Source organism: Haliotis rufescens, unplaced genomic scaffold (genome assembly GCF_023055435.1).
Source record: "Haliotis rufescens isolate VD_foot unplaced genomic scaffold, xgHalRufe1.0.p SCAF_2, whole genome shotgun sequence".
In the NCBI taxonomy this organism is placed as follows: domain Eukaryota; kingdom Metazoa; phylum Mollusca; class Gastropoda; order Lepetellida; family Haliotidae; genus Haliotis; species Haliotis rufescens.
The window spans coordinates 21,952,386-21,969,358 of NW_025963890.1; the positions used below are offsets into that span (position 1 = coordinate 21,952,386).

Genomic DNA, 16,973 nt, shown 5'->3' on the forward strand with positions numbered 1-16,973 from the left:
TCCATAAATTTGGTGTTAAGTTTTACGCGGCTTTTATAAAAAAATCCAACCATATCACGGCGTGGGAAACAAAGAATGGACTTCACACATTGTACCAAAGTGGAACTCGGACTTTCCTGACGAGCCAGCGCTTTAACCACTGGGCCACCCCGCCGCGCAATTATACACATGTACTTGCCATGTTTTACCATTCTTGTAACCGTCTTTCACTTTAATCACCCAGGACTTTTCTCCTGATAGACAACTGCCCTTACATAACTAACGTATTGGTATTCACGATGAAACCCAACTCACTCGATTAAACATTTATGTGTTGTCATGAGACACCAAGAAGTATCGAGGGATCTCATTTATTCAAGCTTTACAGAATACGTGTCGTATTGAGTGGTTTATACATATGCACGTTCTCTCGCATATAATTTCATCATTTACATTCAGTATTCCAAAAACTGCACAGGTGGATTACAATTACAAAGAAATTCCTGTCAGGTCCAAAACAACACCTTTGTCCTAGACCCTGTAGCATATCAGATAACATGTAAATTGGAAGGCATAATACACGTTTTAAATTTGAATTCTTTGTAAAACCGGGTTGGGTATCATTGCTTATCTGGATAGAATATATCCTTAATCCCATACTGAATGAATTGAGTGGATGAGTTAGGCTTAACGCCGTCTTTAACAGTATTCCAGTGAAAGGAGGAAGGTCCGTAGTGATCTATGTATTAGACGTTTACCACTTCGGTGAAACCAACGAGCAAACTGTCAAACCTAGAAACATAATCGGGGCGAACGGGGATTCGAACCCACGTAATGTTTCTGGCGTGCCCAAGGGATGCAACCCTGCACAGCGAATTGAGGCGCCTAAGACGACTGGGTCATCGGCGTTTCCCGACTGGAAACAACTTATAATAACCATGTTACAAACTTTTAATTTAAAAGCTGTTGAATTGAGGATGGGCCGTATTATTATCTTGTTGAAAAATCTGGAGAAGACTTAACATGACAAAGTGTTATTTTGTTGGATAAACTTTCTTTCGCCCACTCTTTATGTGGTTTCCAAAACCATTTGAGTGAATGAGTTTGTTTTTTTTGTTTTTTGAACAGTATCTCGTATATATCACTTCATGTAAGGTTAATAAGCTCGTCCTTGACGTTCACAATTTTAAACTAACCCACGAACGTTGCTATGGGGCTTAACCAAAGACACAGTGTGGTTCTGGGTTAGACTAAAGCCCCCGTTACACTATCAAAATCTTTGATAAAAAACTTGGTCAAAGAAAACTTTGACCCAAGTTTTCTTGGACCAAGTTGGACTGTTTACACTCATCAAAGTTTTTGACAGGCCGTCAAAGTTTTTGGCAGGAATTATCTTGCCAAGATGGATGCTACTGACGAAGAATGTTTTGTTGTTGTCATATGTATTTTGTGTATTGCCATGTTGAAAAGACAGAGTCGGGGTAGACAAAGGTAGACATATTTGGTCACGAGAATGGCTGCTCGTTGTTGAACCAAATCAATTAATTCTTCCAACATCTCGTCAGCCCAAGTTTGTTGGCTCATTTTGACTTGACTCGATGCACTTCTGGTTGAAAAGGGGTAAATGTTCCTTGCATTCTGATTGGCTATATTAAATCAACGTCATCAAACTTTGATCCAAGTTTGACCAGAAATAGGATCGTCAAAGTCCGTCAAAAACTTTGTCAAAGTTTTTTAACAGCATGTTACACTATCAAAAACTTGGTCAAAATGGACATAAAAAATGACCAACTTTTTTATCAAAGTTTTTGATAGTGTCATGGGGGCTTAAGTCCCTATAGCTTGTCTTAAGAGGAGATTAAATCTCGGTCGCCTGCATGTCACGGTAACCCTACGGCAAGGGATGTTGTTCATATCAACCACCTTTTCTCTGGCTCTAACGTTTTCCTTCCACAACCCCACCTTGTATAATATTTGAAATGAATAGGTTCTGATGCACTGCAGGATTGGATATTATGATTGTCCTTTTAATGAGTTCTGTGCACTTTTCAGGTAGTATACCCCTTGACTGGATGTTGGCCGTCAGCAAGAGGGTCAAGCAGTTGAAGGAAAACCAGGATTCATTCACCATTCATTACGTTTCCAAAACCGGAAGTTGTACCCTTAACGCCAAGAAGGTCAAGTTCAAGGGCGATGAAAAGACCTGCTCGGTTATCAGAGAAAAATTGAGAGATTTTGTCAATAGTAAGTAATACGCTTTATTATGTACAATTTATGGGTTTTTTCAGTCATGCATTTGCCATTTTTATCAAGTTGTTTCCTGAATTGCTTCTGATCATAATAGACCTCGTATCGTTTGTCGACCATAACTGAGATTGGGAGTATTGGTTGGGTAACCACCAAGATTTCCAACTATCTAATCTGACCTGACCAGACTGTCACAACGTATACAGATGACGTATCGATTCTCCCAGGCCGTCGTGGAAAACCTCTTTCATTTGAGACATGTCTGTAAGAGACATCTTGTAACCAGCCAACCATTATATCTAACCGGCTTGTTTGATTGACCACAACACGTAACAACACAGCACTAACATTATGTCTAAAAAAGAAGTCAGCAGTTTACACATCAGTAATATAATACCCTATAAAACCAATATGTTTCCCATAAACTTTATCAGATCTATTCAAATACGAACAGAACAAGACATGCATTGTTCCAGACTAGGAAGTTTAAATTCAAATTAAAGATAGTTTTATTAACTTAAGTCGTTACAATGCGTCATTTCATGTGTGAACGTAATACCCCCCTCCCCCTACCCCCCCCCCCCCCCACACACACATGTACCCCCTTCGCTTTCACCCTTCACGACGTTGCATAAGTATCGCTACTTTAAGCGGAATGCAAGAAAGGTGTCATATTGTCTACTCTCCCTTTGAAGTCGATTTATTCTATGTTTTCAGTTTCAATACAACACCACGTTCCTGTTTTACAAAGTGGTTAAGTCAGAGGGTACCTTTTTGTCGTCCTTAACCTGTGTCCCCATACCCCGATCTACTTCAAATCATAATTATCCATATATGACGAGTCACGTGACAGCATTCTGGTACCCCCGCAGAGATGAGTGTGGTGAAATCTACAACCCATCACGAATAATCAGACGAACTGTTGCATCTTCAAAGATATGACGTTTAATGCAAATTAAACCCATCCATGCAGATAATCAACGGTGTCCACATTTCCATTATCGTTTGTGTCGCACCAGCGCATCCATGATAACGATGCGGCAAAAAGACTTCATCTATATTGATCTGGCATTGTGTGTTGACGACAGCAGGGTGAGTCACTGAGCCGCAGGTGCTTGTTCATAAATTAAAATTTAAACGAGAAGGTGTTTGTCGTCAACAGTGTTATACTTCAAATGGCTTCTTTGGACTTGGGCATCGTCAACCCGTGGATTATGCTTCGAAAACGTCCCTTTGTCCGAGCAGGACTACCGTCACAAGGGGTAGAATGCTTAATGACATTTTGCAGTTTAATCATATAAAAACATCAATAGCTGCATGTCTGTGAATACAGAGAACGCGATGTTTCACTCTGAAGCATAAAACCGCTCTGTGATGCTAGTTGTAAACACCTTTGTGAACGTATTTCTAAGTGCTTGTCGTAGGAATAACGATCCTACCTTAAGTGTGTTGAGGTGACGTTGATAAACACTTCAAGAAGGGTTGTTTGGTGTATAGTTAATACGATATTGTTCGTGTATATATATAAACGCATTGCCTTGCCCCAGGAGTGGAAATTATCTCGTATTTTTAAAAATGTTTTGTGTTATGGCAACTATAAGCATTCTGTTTGAAATTATGTTGTGTTTTTAAAAGTTATACAATGCCATCGGTGTTCCACTGTGACAAGGGATATAACAAACTCACGAGCATAACGTTCGTTTTGTTATATATGGATATAACTTAGTACATATACACGCAAAAGATTAACCGACTTTACATGTTATAATTATTATAAACTCGCCGCACAATGTTTATTAACGATCTATTGTCATTTACAACAAACACGCATTCAATACATTATGTACCACGAGTCTACAGCTACGGTCTGTACATACACCTGACTTATTAGACCGAACAGTCATGCAGTTAGAATAGTTTTCATTCGCGTTTACCCCGACATGGGCACAATGTGTGAAGCCCATTTCTGGTGTCCCCCGCAGTGACTTGCTAGAATATTGCTAAAAGCGGCGTACAACCATACTAACTCACTCATTCGCGTTTAATGTATTTCAGACATAACAGTGTTACTTAATATTTAACGACGAACTCTAGTGAAGCTCAATCACAACATAAGCGCACACGTGGATTCCAGATCACAACACGGACGCGAAGGAGAATTTTAATGGCAAGCACTTGGAAACTCGCCAATTACGAACAAAGTTAATATACAAGAGACAGGGAGCGTAATATACAGCTGCACATTACGTTTGTTTACATTTTGGAACGCATCTTAACAACACGCACCATCCACTCTGGTAACTCATATTTTAACTGCAAGCAACAGACATTAAAACTATCATAAAAAATGCACCAGCCCGGTTTTTCACAAGCGTTTTCCTTTTGTGAGCAGGTTTAAAAAGCTGCACCGGGTAAACTCGCCTACTTGGTTACTCATCAAACATATTGCTCAGTTTAAGGAAATCAGTAGTTCCATTGTGCCCAGAAAACATCATTTCGACTCCATTATTGCCCGTCTTCTCGTCCATAAAGCCCTGCCACTGTCCATTGAGCGCCGTGATGAACAACCTACAAATGTGTTCCTGCATACACCGATAGTGTTGCATGAACCGCTTGGGTGGATTCTAATGAAATGTGGTATGAAAGGTTGTATAAAGGTGCTTTAGTTATTTCATAACTCTATTAAGGGAGCAGTTCAACAGTTCCGTGACGGAAAAAAGAGTTTACGTTTTGGAAATAAATAAATAATATTTATTAAAGATAAACTAAACAAAATAATGATATTTAAGAGAGTGTACGTTTTGTAGCCCAATACACAACACACAATCACCCCCACCCCACCCCCACCTCCACCCCCAAACGTGCAGATCTGTTATCCCCCACCCCCAAACGTGCAGAACTGTTATCCCCCACCCCAAGCCCCCACCCCAAGCCCCCAACTTAAGAAATTAGAATAATTATTGTAATCCGACACCAAACTTTTGAACTGCCCCCTGAGTCAATGATCATTACAGCACGCGTTTGTTGCTCTTACGTGTTATTAAACCCACTGAACCCCACTTTATGATGACAATAAACTTGTTAAGCATGGTGAGTAGTTAATCAGTGTGGAGAATAGGGACAATTTTTTTCCTGAATTTGTCACGGAGACAGAATCGGTTTGCTGAATGGGACCAGATAACAAGGTGGCTACTTTAAAATACACACAAAATACAACTCTGCAACGTACTTCAATACTTCTTAATAACACTGAACCGTAAGTGTACTCTGTCCTGCACTGTGTCACACCAAGTTACACGTACTGACTTCAGGGAAACCTCCACAATCCGGACTGACGTAACGCGCAGTAGCGAGTGTACAGTTATATATTACAAGTGTAGTTGGATAGAGTAATGAGATATGACTACGAGGTCCAGAGTGACGAGGTATATAATAACGAGATCCAGGGTGACGAGGTATAAAGTGCCGAGATTCAGAGCGTTTTACTCTGCTCTTAGCAATATTCTAGCAATATCGCTGCAGCTGAAAACCGGAATTCGGATACATATTGTACCATGTGGAGAATCGAGCCCGGGTCATCATCTTGACCCCACCACCCCTAAATATGAGGTCCAGAGTGACGAGGTATATAGTTATGAAGCGCAGAGTGACAACGTGGATAGCTACATTTTCTAGTGTGACCAGGTATGTATCTACGAGGTCCATAGTGACAACGTATATAGTAACGAGGTCCAGAGTGACGACGTACATAGTAACGAGGTCCAGAGTGACAACGTATATAGTAACGAGGTCCAGAGTGACAACGTATATAGTAACGAGGTCCAGAGTGACAACGTATATAGTTATGAGGTCCAGAGTGACAACGTATATAGTTATGAGGTCCAGAGTGACAACGTATATAGTTATGAGGTCCAGAGTGACAACGTACATAGTAACGAGGTCCAGAGTGACAACGTATATAGTTATGAGGTCCAGAGTGACAACGTATATAGTTATGAGGTCCAGAGTGACGACGTACATAGTAACGAGGTCCAGAGTGACGACGTACATAGTAACGAGGTCCAGAGTGACAACGTATATAGTAACGAGGTCCAGAGTGACAACGTATATAGTAACGAGGTCCAGAGTGACAACGTATATAGTTATGAGGTCCAGAGTGACAACGTATATAGTTATGAGGTCCAGAGTGACAACGTATATAGTAACGAGGTCCAGAGTGACAACGTATATAGTTATGAGGTCCAGAGTGACAACGTATATAGTTATGAGGTTCAGACTGACGACTTATAAACGCCCAGAGCGACGAGATATATAGCTACGGATCCAGAGCGACGAGCTATATAGCTACGAGGTCCAGAATGACGAGGTATTTTCCTGCGAGGCCCAGAGCGACGAGCTACACAGCTACGGGTCCAGAGCGACGAGCTATATAGCTTCGAGCTCCAGAGTGACGACGTCCAGAGTAATGACATCTGGAATAACGGTTGTATAGATCATAGGTTTGAATCGATGATTCGCACTGATTATGTTTCTTGATCTGGCAAAACCTTGTCCTCATGGGTTTCCCCAAAGGAGCAAACGTCTAAGATCTGTATCACTTCCGCCTTCCCTTCAGCATCAAGCTGACATGCCGTGACGTCAGTGAAATACTGCCCAAAGCTGCTTTAAACCAAACTAACCATCTCTTATATTTCCAACCCGTGAAGATCAGGGGTAGAATAGGTCTTCAGCAACCCATGTTTGCCGTTAAAGGCGACTATGCTGGCCGTAAGAGGCGACTAATGGGATCGGGTGGTCAGGCCCGCTGACTTGGTTGATGCATGTCATCGCATCCCAAATGTGTGTATCGCTCCTCATGATGGATCACTGGATTGTCAGGTCCAGATTTGATTATTTACAGACCGCCGTCATATAGCTGGAATATGGCTGAGTGCGGCGTTAAACAACAAACAAACAAACACTCTTATATTTCCAGAACGCCATCCAATCCGGAAGTTCCTGGTACTCATCAACCCCGTGAGCGGCAAGAGGAACGCGAGGACCATATTCAGGCGTAACGTGGAGCCTGTTCTGACGTTGTGTGGAGTTCTTACCGAAGTTGTAGGTGAGCACTCGCGCATTCATTTTTTTAATTCAGACCAAACGTTCATGGAAAAAACCTTCACTTTCTTCAAAATGTTACCACAACGATAAACACAGACCTTCCGACTCAACTTCGTGTCCCGCAATACGGTTCCTGGGCCCACTTGCACAAAGCGATCTTAGTGCTAAGACTATTGTAAGCCAATGTTAAAGTATGGGAGTTACGATCATCTTAGCGCTAAGATCGCTTTGTGCAAGTGGGCCCTGGTACCTTAAGCAGAGGCCAGGTTCAAGCTCAGAACTGAGCTGTTCTAACATTACAAAGAGAAAAAACTCATGACGTGGTTGATAAATGGATTACGTGTACCATTGGGAGATTGGGTAAACATGCTCCTCACAGATCAAATCCATCGGTATAAAACAACTGTCACTGTGTTTTGTCGGCGGGTTATATCTCGTTATTATTCATCATGTTATGTCATGAAATATTCCTTCTTCATACAATGGATTTAATAATCACAAAGGTGTGAAGTTACAATGCAAAGTTTTGAAAGATAATGAAAGGTGGGCGGTTATGGAAATCAAGCTTTAGGTGTACTTGATTCATTAATGTATTGATACGTTGTTAATAGTTTATATTCTAATATTTATATCACTCATCCTTTGATAGGGAGATTGTCCAAATAGTGAAAGGAAGCTCAGCAACTCATGTGTACTTATGGTTAATCCAAACTGAAATAAAGGTGACCATGTTGAGTAATATATGTAACTTTTGAAACGGAGGGTTTAAATTAAATGCAGCAAATATCTTTCCTATTATCTTAGTTCGTATGTGTACATACAGTCCTCAAAACATCTAGGGTTTTTTTAAATAAAGGCTTTATGAAAAGATATTTACTGAAAGTCAAATAGCCCCGCCCATGGGATACCCCCCCCCCCCCCCCCCCCCCCCCATTGGGGCACCACACGCCCGCTGACGAGCCTCACAACTCAGGGGCCAACCGTTCCCCAAATACTCAGTGGCGCCAAACACAGGGCATATGGTTTATCACATATATTGACCCGAACGATTAAATCTCCAATTAAAACTCTGAATAACAGAGGTCGTCAACTTCTTTTATCACTCCAGTACAAACATATCACACATCATCGGTGAAATGATTGATGATATTTTTTTGAGAAAAAAAACGATATTGGGTAATTTACGTTCAGTATAAGTAAAAGGAATATCCTCATCGCATTAACGCCGTCAAAGAACCCAGAATTCCACGACGACATCTAACACCTCTTTGCCCGCCATAACGACTTCAGGTCTTTGTTTGGCATAAACAGACGCCCTTATATGGGGTAACCTTGGTCTATCCCTATCTAACCATACAAGAAACTAGCAGCACCTTTAAGTAATTAGAATTCCGACAGCATGGTATATTCACCTCGTAAATTTGAGTTTATGACTTTATTATTCAATGTTAAACATAAATTACCTTTTGCTGTCTTGCACACTGAATAATCACGGTCTTTGTGGCCATGGTTGGGCGCAAACTCCATCCGACGCCAGGTGATTCTTACAAAATGTCCACATGACAATAACTACCCTGAATATTTATGTAATAATCACTTCGAGGTGTAATTTGATAGGACATGAATGCGATTTAAATTTGCAGGATTAGCTGCAGGAACCGTAACTTGCCGCAGTATGTGAATGGGCGCCGAACAATTCTGCTGCTGTTTTATACAGCCTACTTATCGGGTAGAAAACACAACATCGTTTGTGCTACGTGTAACCCTGATGCAATAATTTTGAAACATTATTAAATTGTCAAATTTTATGTGCACCGCTGACCCTGGTATCTCACCTGCAAACATGCGTCGGGATCTGTGCGCGGATGCAGGTGAACGAAGCGTTGCGAGGTCTCATCTCTACATAGTCATTGCACCGAATTAATTTTGGATTGAGCCATTCAGATCAATGTGGTTATTGCATCGGGTGTAGGACCCACCCGTATGAACATATGCTTAAAATGACACCTAAATGGGGTCACTTTTATTTATTTTTTATTTCTGCGTTGAGAGTGTCAATGCTTACACAGCGATGAATGCGGTGCTGTTTAATGTAGATCCCGGATACCTCGATAACATTTACAAAGACGTCAACCAGTGCTTTCTTCTACTTCACGATTACAAAGGGCCCAGTAACTCATACCTCTCGAAAAGCTGAATAATAAACGTATGGATAATAAACATTATGGTTAGGCTATGTGGATTGGACTGTATCCTGGTCGATGGCTTGAGACCGCCTCCGTGGTCTAGTGGATAGAGCGCAATCCCGGAGAGCATAAGGCCGGTGGTTCGAGCCCCTGCTGCATCATACCGAATGATGTTAGACTGTGGTACTTGTGGTAACCCTGCCTGGCGCTCGGCATAAGGGTACAAAACAAGGCATGGCTGACTCGGAGGCAGCATACTGCGTCTGGGTGGGGTATTCATGTTTAACTACTGAATGGTATTTCAGTGGGCTAGCACGCGCAGCCACACGCACGCACGCACGCATGCATGCATGCACGTCGCAAGAAAATGAAATAACTTTGAACGCGACGTTAAAACCCATTCCACGTCACCTCGTATGGCGTGGATCGTTGGTCTTGCTTTCAGACACTGGTTTGCCTGGTCGTGATTCGGTTTTCACACGCCATCACGGTATAGCGGGAATATTGCTTACTGTGACGTTAAAGAACATTAACTCACTTCCACACATCGCTGTGTTCTGATTTTTACATTTTATTACAAGACCAACTTTCAGTAACATACCTCACCATTCAATGTTCAACGTGTTCGTGAGGAGCCTCGGGTACACATGACAAATAGTTAATCCTTAGAAACAAGAACGATATGTCGAGTTATCCATACTTCGAAGCAACAATGGAACACTTATTAATAATAAGTGAAATCTTTTTTAGCTAATTAAACAATTTATGGAGTTTAAGTTGACTATGTTGTATGTGTTATTATGTTTAAAGAAATGTGTGCGGTTTTTTATAGTGACGGAGAGGCCAAAACATGCTGAGGAAATATTGAAGAAGAGGGATCTTTCCGATTTTGAAGGGCAAGTTTTTATCATACGTAATCATAAGAAAGGGGAATAATTTAACTCCAGTTTAACATTCTTCAATAAGCGGCAAGATGCAAGTTTGACATAGTTTGTGTAACATAGATGGAAACGGTTGTATTCGTGTAGGTTAAACTTCAATGTCTGTCCTTGGTGTCATGGCTAGGGGGTATAAGATGTTAACGTGTGGTGTTTCAGAGTGATCGCTGTGGGTGGAGACGGATTCTACAGCGAGTGTGTGACAGGGCTTCTGGTCAGAGCTCAGTTCAGGGCCAGGATTGACCACAATGACCCGGAGTCGGTCATCACACCTGCATCTCTCCCTGTGGGCATCATACCAGCAGGTGGGTAGTAGACTGTCGGCCATCACACCTGCATCTCTACCTGTAGGCATCATACCAGCAGGTTGGTAGTAGACTGTCGTCAATCACACCTGCATCTCTACCTGTGGGCATTATACCAGCAGGTGGGTAGTAGACTGTCGTCCATCACACCTGCATTTCTACCTGTAGGCATCATACCAGCAGGTTGGTAGTAGACTGTCGTCCATCACACCTGCATCTCTCCCTGTAGACATCATACCAGCAGGTGGGTAGTAGACTGTCGGCCATCACACCTGCATCTCTACCTGTAGGCATTATACCAGCAGGTGGGTAGTAGACTGTCGGTCATCACACCTGCATCTCTACCTGTGGGCATTATACCAGCAGGTGGGTAGTAGACTGTCGGTCATCACACCTGTATCTCTACCTGTGGGCATTATACCAGCAGGTGGGTAGTAGACTGTCGGTCATCACACCTGTATCTCTACCTGTGGGCATTATACCAGCAGGTGGGTAGTAGACTGTCGTCCATCACACCTGCATCTCTCCCTGTAGACATCATACCAGCAGGTGGGTAGTAGACTGTCGGCCATCACACCTGCATCTCTACCTGTGGGCATTATACCAGCAGGTGGGTAGTAGACTGTCGTTCATCACACCTACATCTCTACCTGTTGGCATCTCGACGAGGAAAGCCCGAAGTGACGCAGGTCATAGACGCTAACCACTTTATGACGCTCGCGACGACTATATGATGATGACGACCTGCGGATCAAGGCATGGAGAAGGACATTGGGGTCCCCTGGACTGTGTTCTGACATATCACGGTTATGGTAGTTGTCAACTGTTCGTTTTTTGTTGCCAGGTTCGGGTGACTACATCGTGCAGTACCTCCACGGAACCAGGGACCCAACCACAGCAGCTGTACACATAGCTCTAGGTACTGTGAGCCTGCTTCTATCACTCACGTCACAACACACGTTAAAGTGTTATTACAAACACAATCACTCACGTCAGAAGACACTCCATCACGGGCGTCATCATACACACCATCTAACACGTCATCATACACACCATCTTACACGTCACCATACACGTCACCATACACGTCATCACACGCGTCATCATTGAACGCCATCAAACGCGTCATCACACATACCATCACACACGCTTCATCATACACGCCATCAAACGCGTCATCACACGCGTCATCAAACACACCATCACACGCGTCATCACACACACCATCACACACGACACCATATAAGTCATCACACGCGTCATTACACATACCATCACACACGCTTCATCATACACGCCATTAAACACGTCTTCACACGCGTCATCACACACACCATCACACACACCATCACACACGACACCATATAAGTCTTCACACGCGTCATCACACATACCATCACACACGCTTTATCATACACGCCATCAAACACGTCTTCACACGCGTCATCACACACAATATCACACACGACACCATATAAGTCTTCACACGCGTCATCACACACACCATCACACGCTTCATCATACACGCCATCATACACGCCAACACACACGCCAACACACACCACCACACACGCGGTATCACACACGCCATCACACGTCATCACATACGCGTTATCACACACATCATCACCTTGACATCACACACACCATCACACTGAAGCGTGTTACCACACACGTTTTGCACAAGCTATAGCACACGCCAGTATAAATATATACGTTTGTCGAATTTTTCATCCCACAACATTATGTAACACAGCATCCTTACTCTCAGATTAGACGGTGTTTCAGTGCAGATCTACTTTAGATCGGTGTCGGGGGCACGGGTGGCCCAGTCGTCTAAGGCGCCGCGATTCGCTGTGCAGAGTTGCGTCCCTTGGGCAAGCCAGAAACCTATGATTGTGGGTTCGAATCCCGGTTCGCCCCGATTATGTTGCTAGGTTTGTCAGCACCATACCCGTGCTCGTGGGTTTCACAGAAGTGGTAAACGTCAGAGACCTGCATCACTTCGGGCTTTCCTCCTATATTAAGCTGACACGCCGCGATATCAATGGAATACTGTTAAAAGCGGCGTTAAACCAAACTAACTCACTCACTCAGATCGGTGTCATTTATTAAGCATTAATTGTTAACCAAGAGTTATTCCCAGATTAAACTACAAACACACAGAAATATACCAAAAACGAAAAACAAGACAATAATCATATGTAAAAATGTTGCTTTTTCTCTATTTATAGGGAAATATCAAAATGCCAACGTTGTCAGTATTTTCAAGGGCAGACAACTGTGTTGTTATTCTGGGCTGCTGTTAGGGTTTGGTTTGATTGGGGACATCATGAATGACCTTGAAGGGTACCGGTGGATGGGGTCAGCAAGATTCAAGATTATACCCACTAGGTCTGTGATGAACAGGCGGATGTTTGACATCGAAATGGACTACTTAACTGACACGTGGCAGACGTTGAGTCACAGTGTTTATGGAATTGACACTTACGTCATAACATGGCGGCCAGAGAAATCCAAGATGGCGGCATGTTTTGGTGACAACGCGCTTTCTATGTACATCACCGGCAAATGCAAGCTATCCGACCACATGAAACAACTAAGAAAGGTCCAACTTCAAACAAAAGATTGTGTAGGTAGTATACGCTGAATAATTATGAATGTCATGATTGTAAGATATAAGTGTGTGGGTTTGTTTTCAAAGCCGTACCCAACAATATTCCACCGTCTGCCTGTAAACAATCGAGCCTGGAACAGACAATCCAGTGATTGACATTGTGAGCAACGATCCACGACGTCATCGGGGTAGGAAGGCTCACAAGCAGCCACGTCACCGAGCCTGACCACCCGATCCATTTGGTTGACTCACAACCAGCAGCGGTTGCTGGGGACCAATTCTAACCCGGAACTCCCACGGGGTTGTAAAGATTTAAATTGAAATTTCAGTAAATTTCATGTTTGGAAGTTAAAGAGAGACGACCAAGTTCTCGTGTCAGCTATTTATTATCTATTTATGAATATGTAATCCGGGCATTAATTACAAACTGAGCACATCTGACTACAGACCCTACTTAAGCATTTTATAGACTCGTTTATTTGGAAATTAGTTTTGAATATGGCCATATTTTTACGGCAAATTAAGTCAATTTCATCTTAATTTAATTTCGGTTTACTTGTTTTACGTTTTACGTTTTCCGGACACCTGCTGAAAAATAACCAGACTTGTGTTGCATTTTGTTCAAAAAAGTGTGAAAACCATTTCAACGTCCTTAAATTACTGAGGGTATCCGGAAAACGGACAGTCCCGTGAAGATCCGGGTTAGAATTTGTCTTCAGCAACCCATGTTTGGCTCGAACGTACACGTGTAGGCAAATACAGATATACAAGACTGGTTGGTTTGTTGTTTAACGCCGCACTCAGCAATATTCCAGCTATATGACGGCTGTCTGTAAATAATCGAGTCTGGACCAGACAATCAAGTGATCCATCATTAGCATCGATCCAAGCAATTGGGATCGATGACATGCATCAACCAAGTCAGCGAGCCTGACAACCTGATCCCGTTAGTCGCCTCTTACGACAAGCATGGTCTCCTAGATATGCAAGAACACAGGTTGACAGACCATGGCCGCGTACAACACACACATTGTCAAAAGAAAATCAACGAAATAGTCACGAATAAATGTGAAAAAACGAGTATTTATTTTATTGCTATCCAAAATATGACATTAAATTACATGTCCTGAGGCTATGTATATGAACTTAAGTAATCGATACCATTTTGATAATTGGATCATGTCATCATAATTTGTAAAATAATAAATTTATATAATCTTACTCACAAATTTCCAGTGGGATTATGACTTCGTGGATGAGCTCCGGGTCCAGGGATTCCGAGTTCGATTCCCAAACACTCCCCAGCGACAGACGCCGGAGGGTGAGACCACGCTGACAGACAACTACTACCTCAACTGCGACGGCGAGGTGGTCACCATCGACAGGCCGGAGTTTGAAGTCAGGTATGCAGGCATGCGCATGAAGATAGTTAACTGGTAGCAAACAACAGCTAAAATATGCCCCTGGAGAAGTCTGCATCATTCGTCTTACGACATTATACGTCAACGCCAGTAAAAAACCAGTCTCGATTATCTGCTGAAACAGATTTCTTGGGTGTAAAAGGTAAAATTGTGGTAAAAATTATATGAACGGATCGCTGAAGATGGGGTATTGCGACAAGGCGTTCGCGGGAAAGAGTAAGCATGCCATACCTATCCGGTAGCACCCCCACTTCTGTTTACAAAGTGGTACACTTATAAAGAAATAGAGAACCGTCAATCAATTAATGGTCTTTTTTGTAACTGTTCCGCATCAGGTTCAGTTGTTTTCTCTGCTTATTTACATCATATGATATGACCAAGAACCTTCGAACACCTAGACGAACATATATGTGAGGTGAGGTCAAATGGGGTTTAACGTCGCGTTCAAGGTTATTGCACTTTTTTTGCGACGTGTGTGTGTGTGTGTGTGTGTGTGTGTGTGTGTGTCTGTGTGTGTCTGTGTGTGTGTGCTCGTCCGGACAAATGCCGATTTTATCGTGCTAGCCAAACTGAGACACCAAGCTACAGTTTAACATGAATACCCCACTCAGACACAGTATGCTAACTCCGAGCCGACCAGCTTGGTTTAGCCCCTTAATGCAGAGCGCCATGAAGGGTAACAACAAGTACCATCTTTTAACGTATTTTTGTATGACGCGACCGGGGATCGAACCCACGAGTTTCCGCTCCCCGGGTGGACGCTCCAACTCTAGGTTTCAGTGGTATTCTAGACATTTCTGAAACTTCGATCCATGCCATATTACATATTTCCAATGATATGTGACAGTTCGAGATATATGAATAATATAGATGAATTGGTGCTTCACCTTTTTTCCAGGAGCATAGTTGAATTTATACGTTAATTAATAACTTGAAATGAATAAGATAACAGCGTGTATGAATATTAATCATCCACCCTTTTTTGTTATCACTGGATAGTGTGATAACCTGGTTGTTATAACGTTGGCTGGTCACACCTGAGAACCAAGTCCACTGCCCAATAGGAGTACGATATGTGAAGCCTCTTCCTGTGTCCCCCGCCGTGATATTGCTGGAATATTGCTAAAAACGGCGTAAAACCATACTCACTCACTCATTCTAGGTGCTACTGTGGTATTGATGGAATGTTGTTAAGAGCGGCGTAAAACCTGGCTCACTTTATAACGTGAGTGAGTGTGTATGGTTTTACGCCGATTTTAGCAATATTCCAGCAATATCACGGCGGGGGACACCAGAAATGAGCTTCACACATTGTACCCATGTCGGGAATCGAACCCGGCTCGACGTGACGAGCGAACGCTTTAACCACTAGGCTACCCGACCGCCGTCACTTTATAACGGCGGCGAATTGTCGATTCTGTATCAAGAAAACCAGTGGTTGATCGAATGACTGGTACAATTCTCTTATATATTTTTTCAGGTTGCACCATAACGTGGTGTCACTGTTTGGAGACAGCGCCGTGCGCGACATGAACAACAACTTTGTATGGTACAATTCTAAAGAGATTACAGCGCTTTGATGCAATAACCCAGCCAAAGGCGAAGATGGAAGATTCAACTATTGTGCCATACCCGTTCTCGAGGGTTTCACCAAAGTTTTCAACGCCTAATATAACTGAAAAACTGTTTAAAGCGGCATTAAACTCTGTTCCTGACTCAATTTTTGATACCAAGAGTATGACATCACTGAATCTCAAGGCTTCAAGGACATCATCTACTCAACCTACATAACAACAGTCATGCTGCATCTGTAAATGTGTAAAAAATTAAGTGATTCTTGTAACTGCTCCTTGAGTAGTGTTGCAGGTCAGGTGCACAATAAATCATACCAGGGTATTGGATATTTTCTCACTGAACCTACAGACATGGCCATTGTCCTTATGTCTCCCTCACCCCACCCTACCCCACCCCACCTTCACCCCACCCCACCCCACGTGCACCCAAAGGGGCGACATATTGTTTTTGACTCAGTTGGCTTTGGCCTTGAGCCTGAAAACGGCATATACATTGCTCATCCTTTTAACTGAAGCATTTGGCTATTTTTCGAAATTGTATTTTGTTACATTTCCATGAAAACAATTTCTGTTTTTGAAACAATTCTAGGTTTCGTTTCCGAG

At 42.7% G+C, this 16,973-nt stretch overlaps 1 protein-coding gene across 1 annotated transcript in view; it reads left to right on the plus strand.

Annotated features, from left to right (window-relative positions):
* LOC124112007 (ceramide kinase-like) overlaps positions 1–16,718 on the plus strand; it is a 31,637-nt gene extending 14,919 nt beyond the window's left edge. Inside the window, exons 2-9 of the mRNA XM_046471975.2 lie at positions 2,032–2,223; positions 7,202–7,330; positions 10,348–10,411; positions 10,613–10,758; positions 11,603–11,677; positions 12,993–13,390; positions 14,612–14,778; positions 16,277–16,718. Coding sequence (XP_046327931.2) covers positions 2,032–2,223; positions 7,202–7,330; positions 10,348–10,411; positions 10,613–10,758; positions 11,603–11,677; positions 12,993–13,390; positions 14,612–14,778; positions 16,277–16,376 — 1,271 coding nt within the window. The 3' untranslated portion in view covers positions 16,377–16,718. The remainder of the gene's footprint in view (positions 1–2,031; positions 2,224–7,201; positions 7,331–10,347; positions 10,412–10,612; positions 10,759–11,602; positions 11,678–12,992; positions 13,391–14,611; positions 14,779–16,276) is intronic.
* Positions 16,719–16,973: the final 255 nt, after the last annotated feature.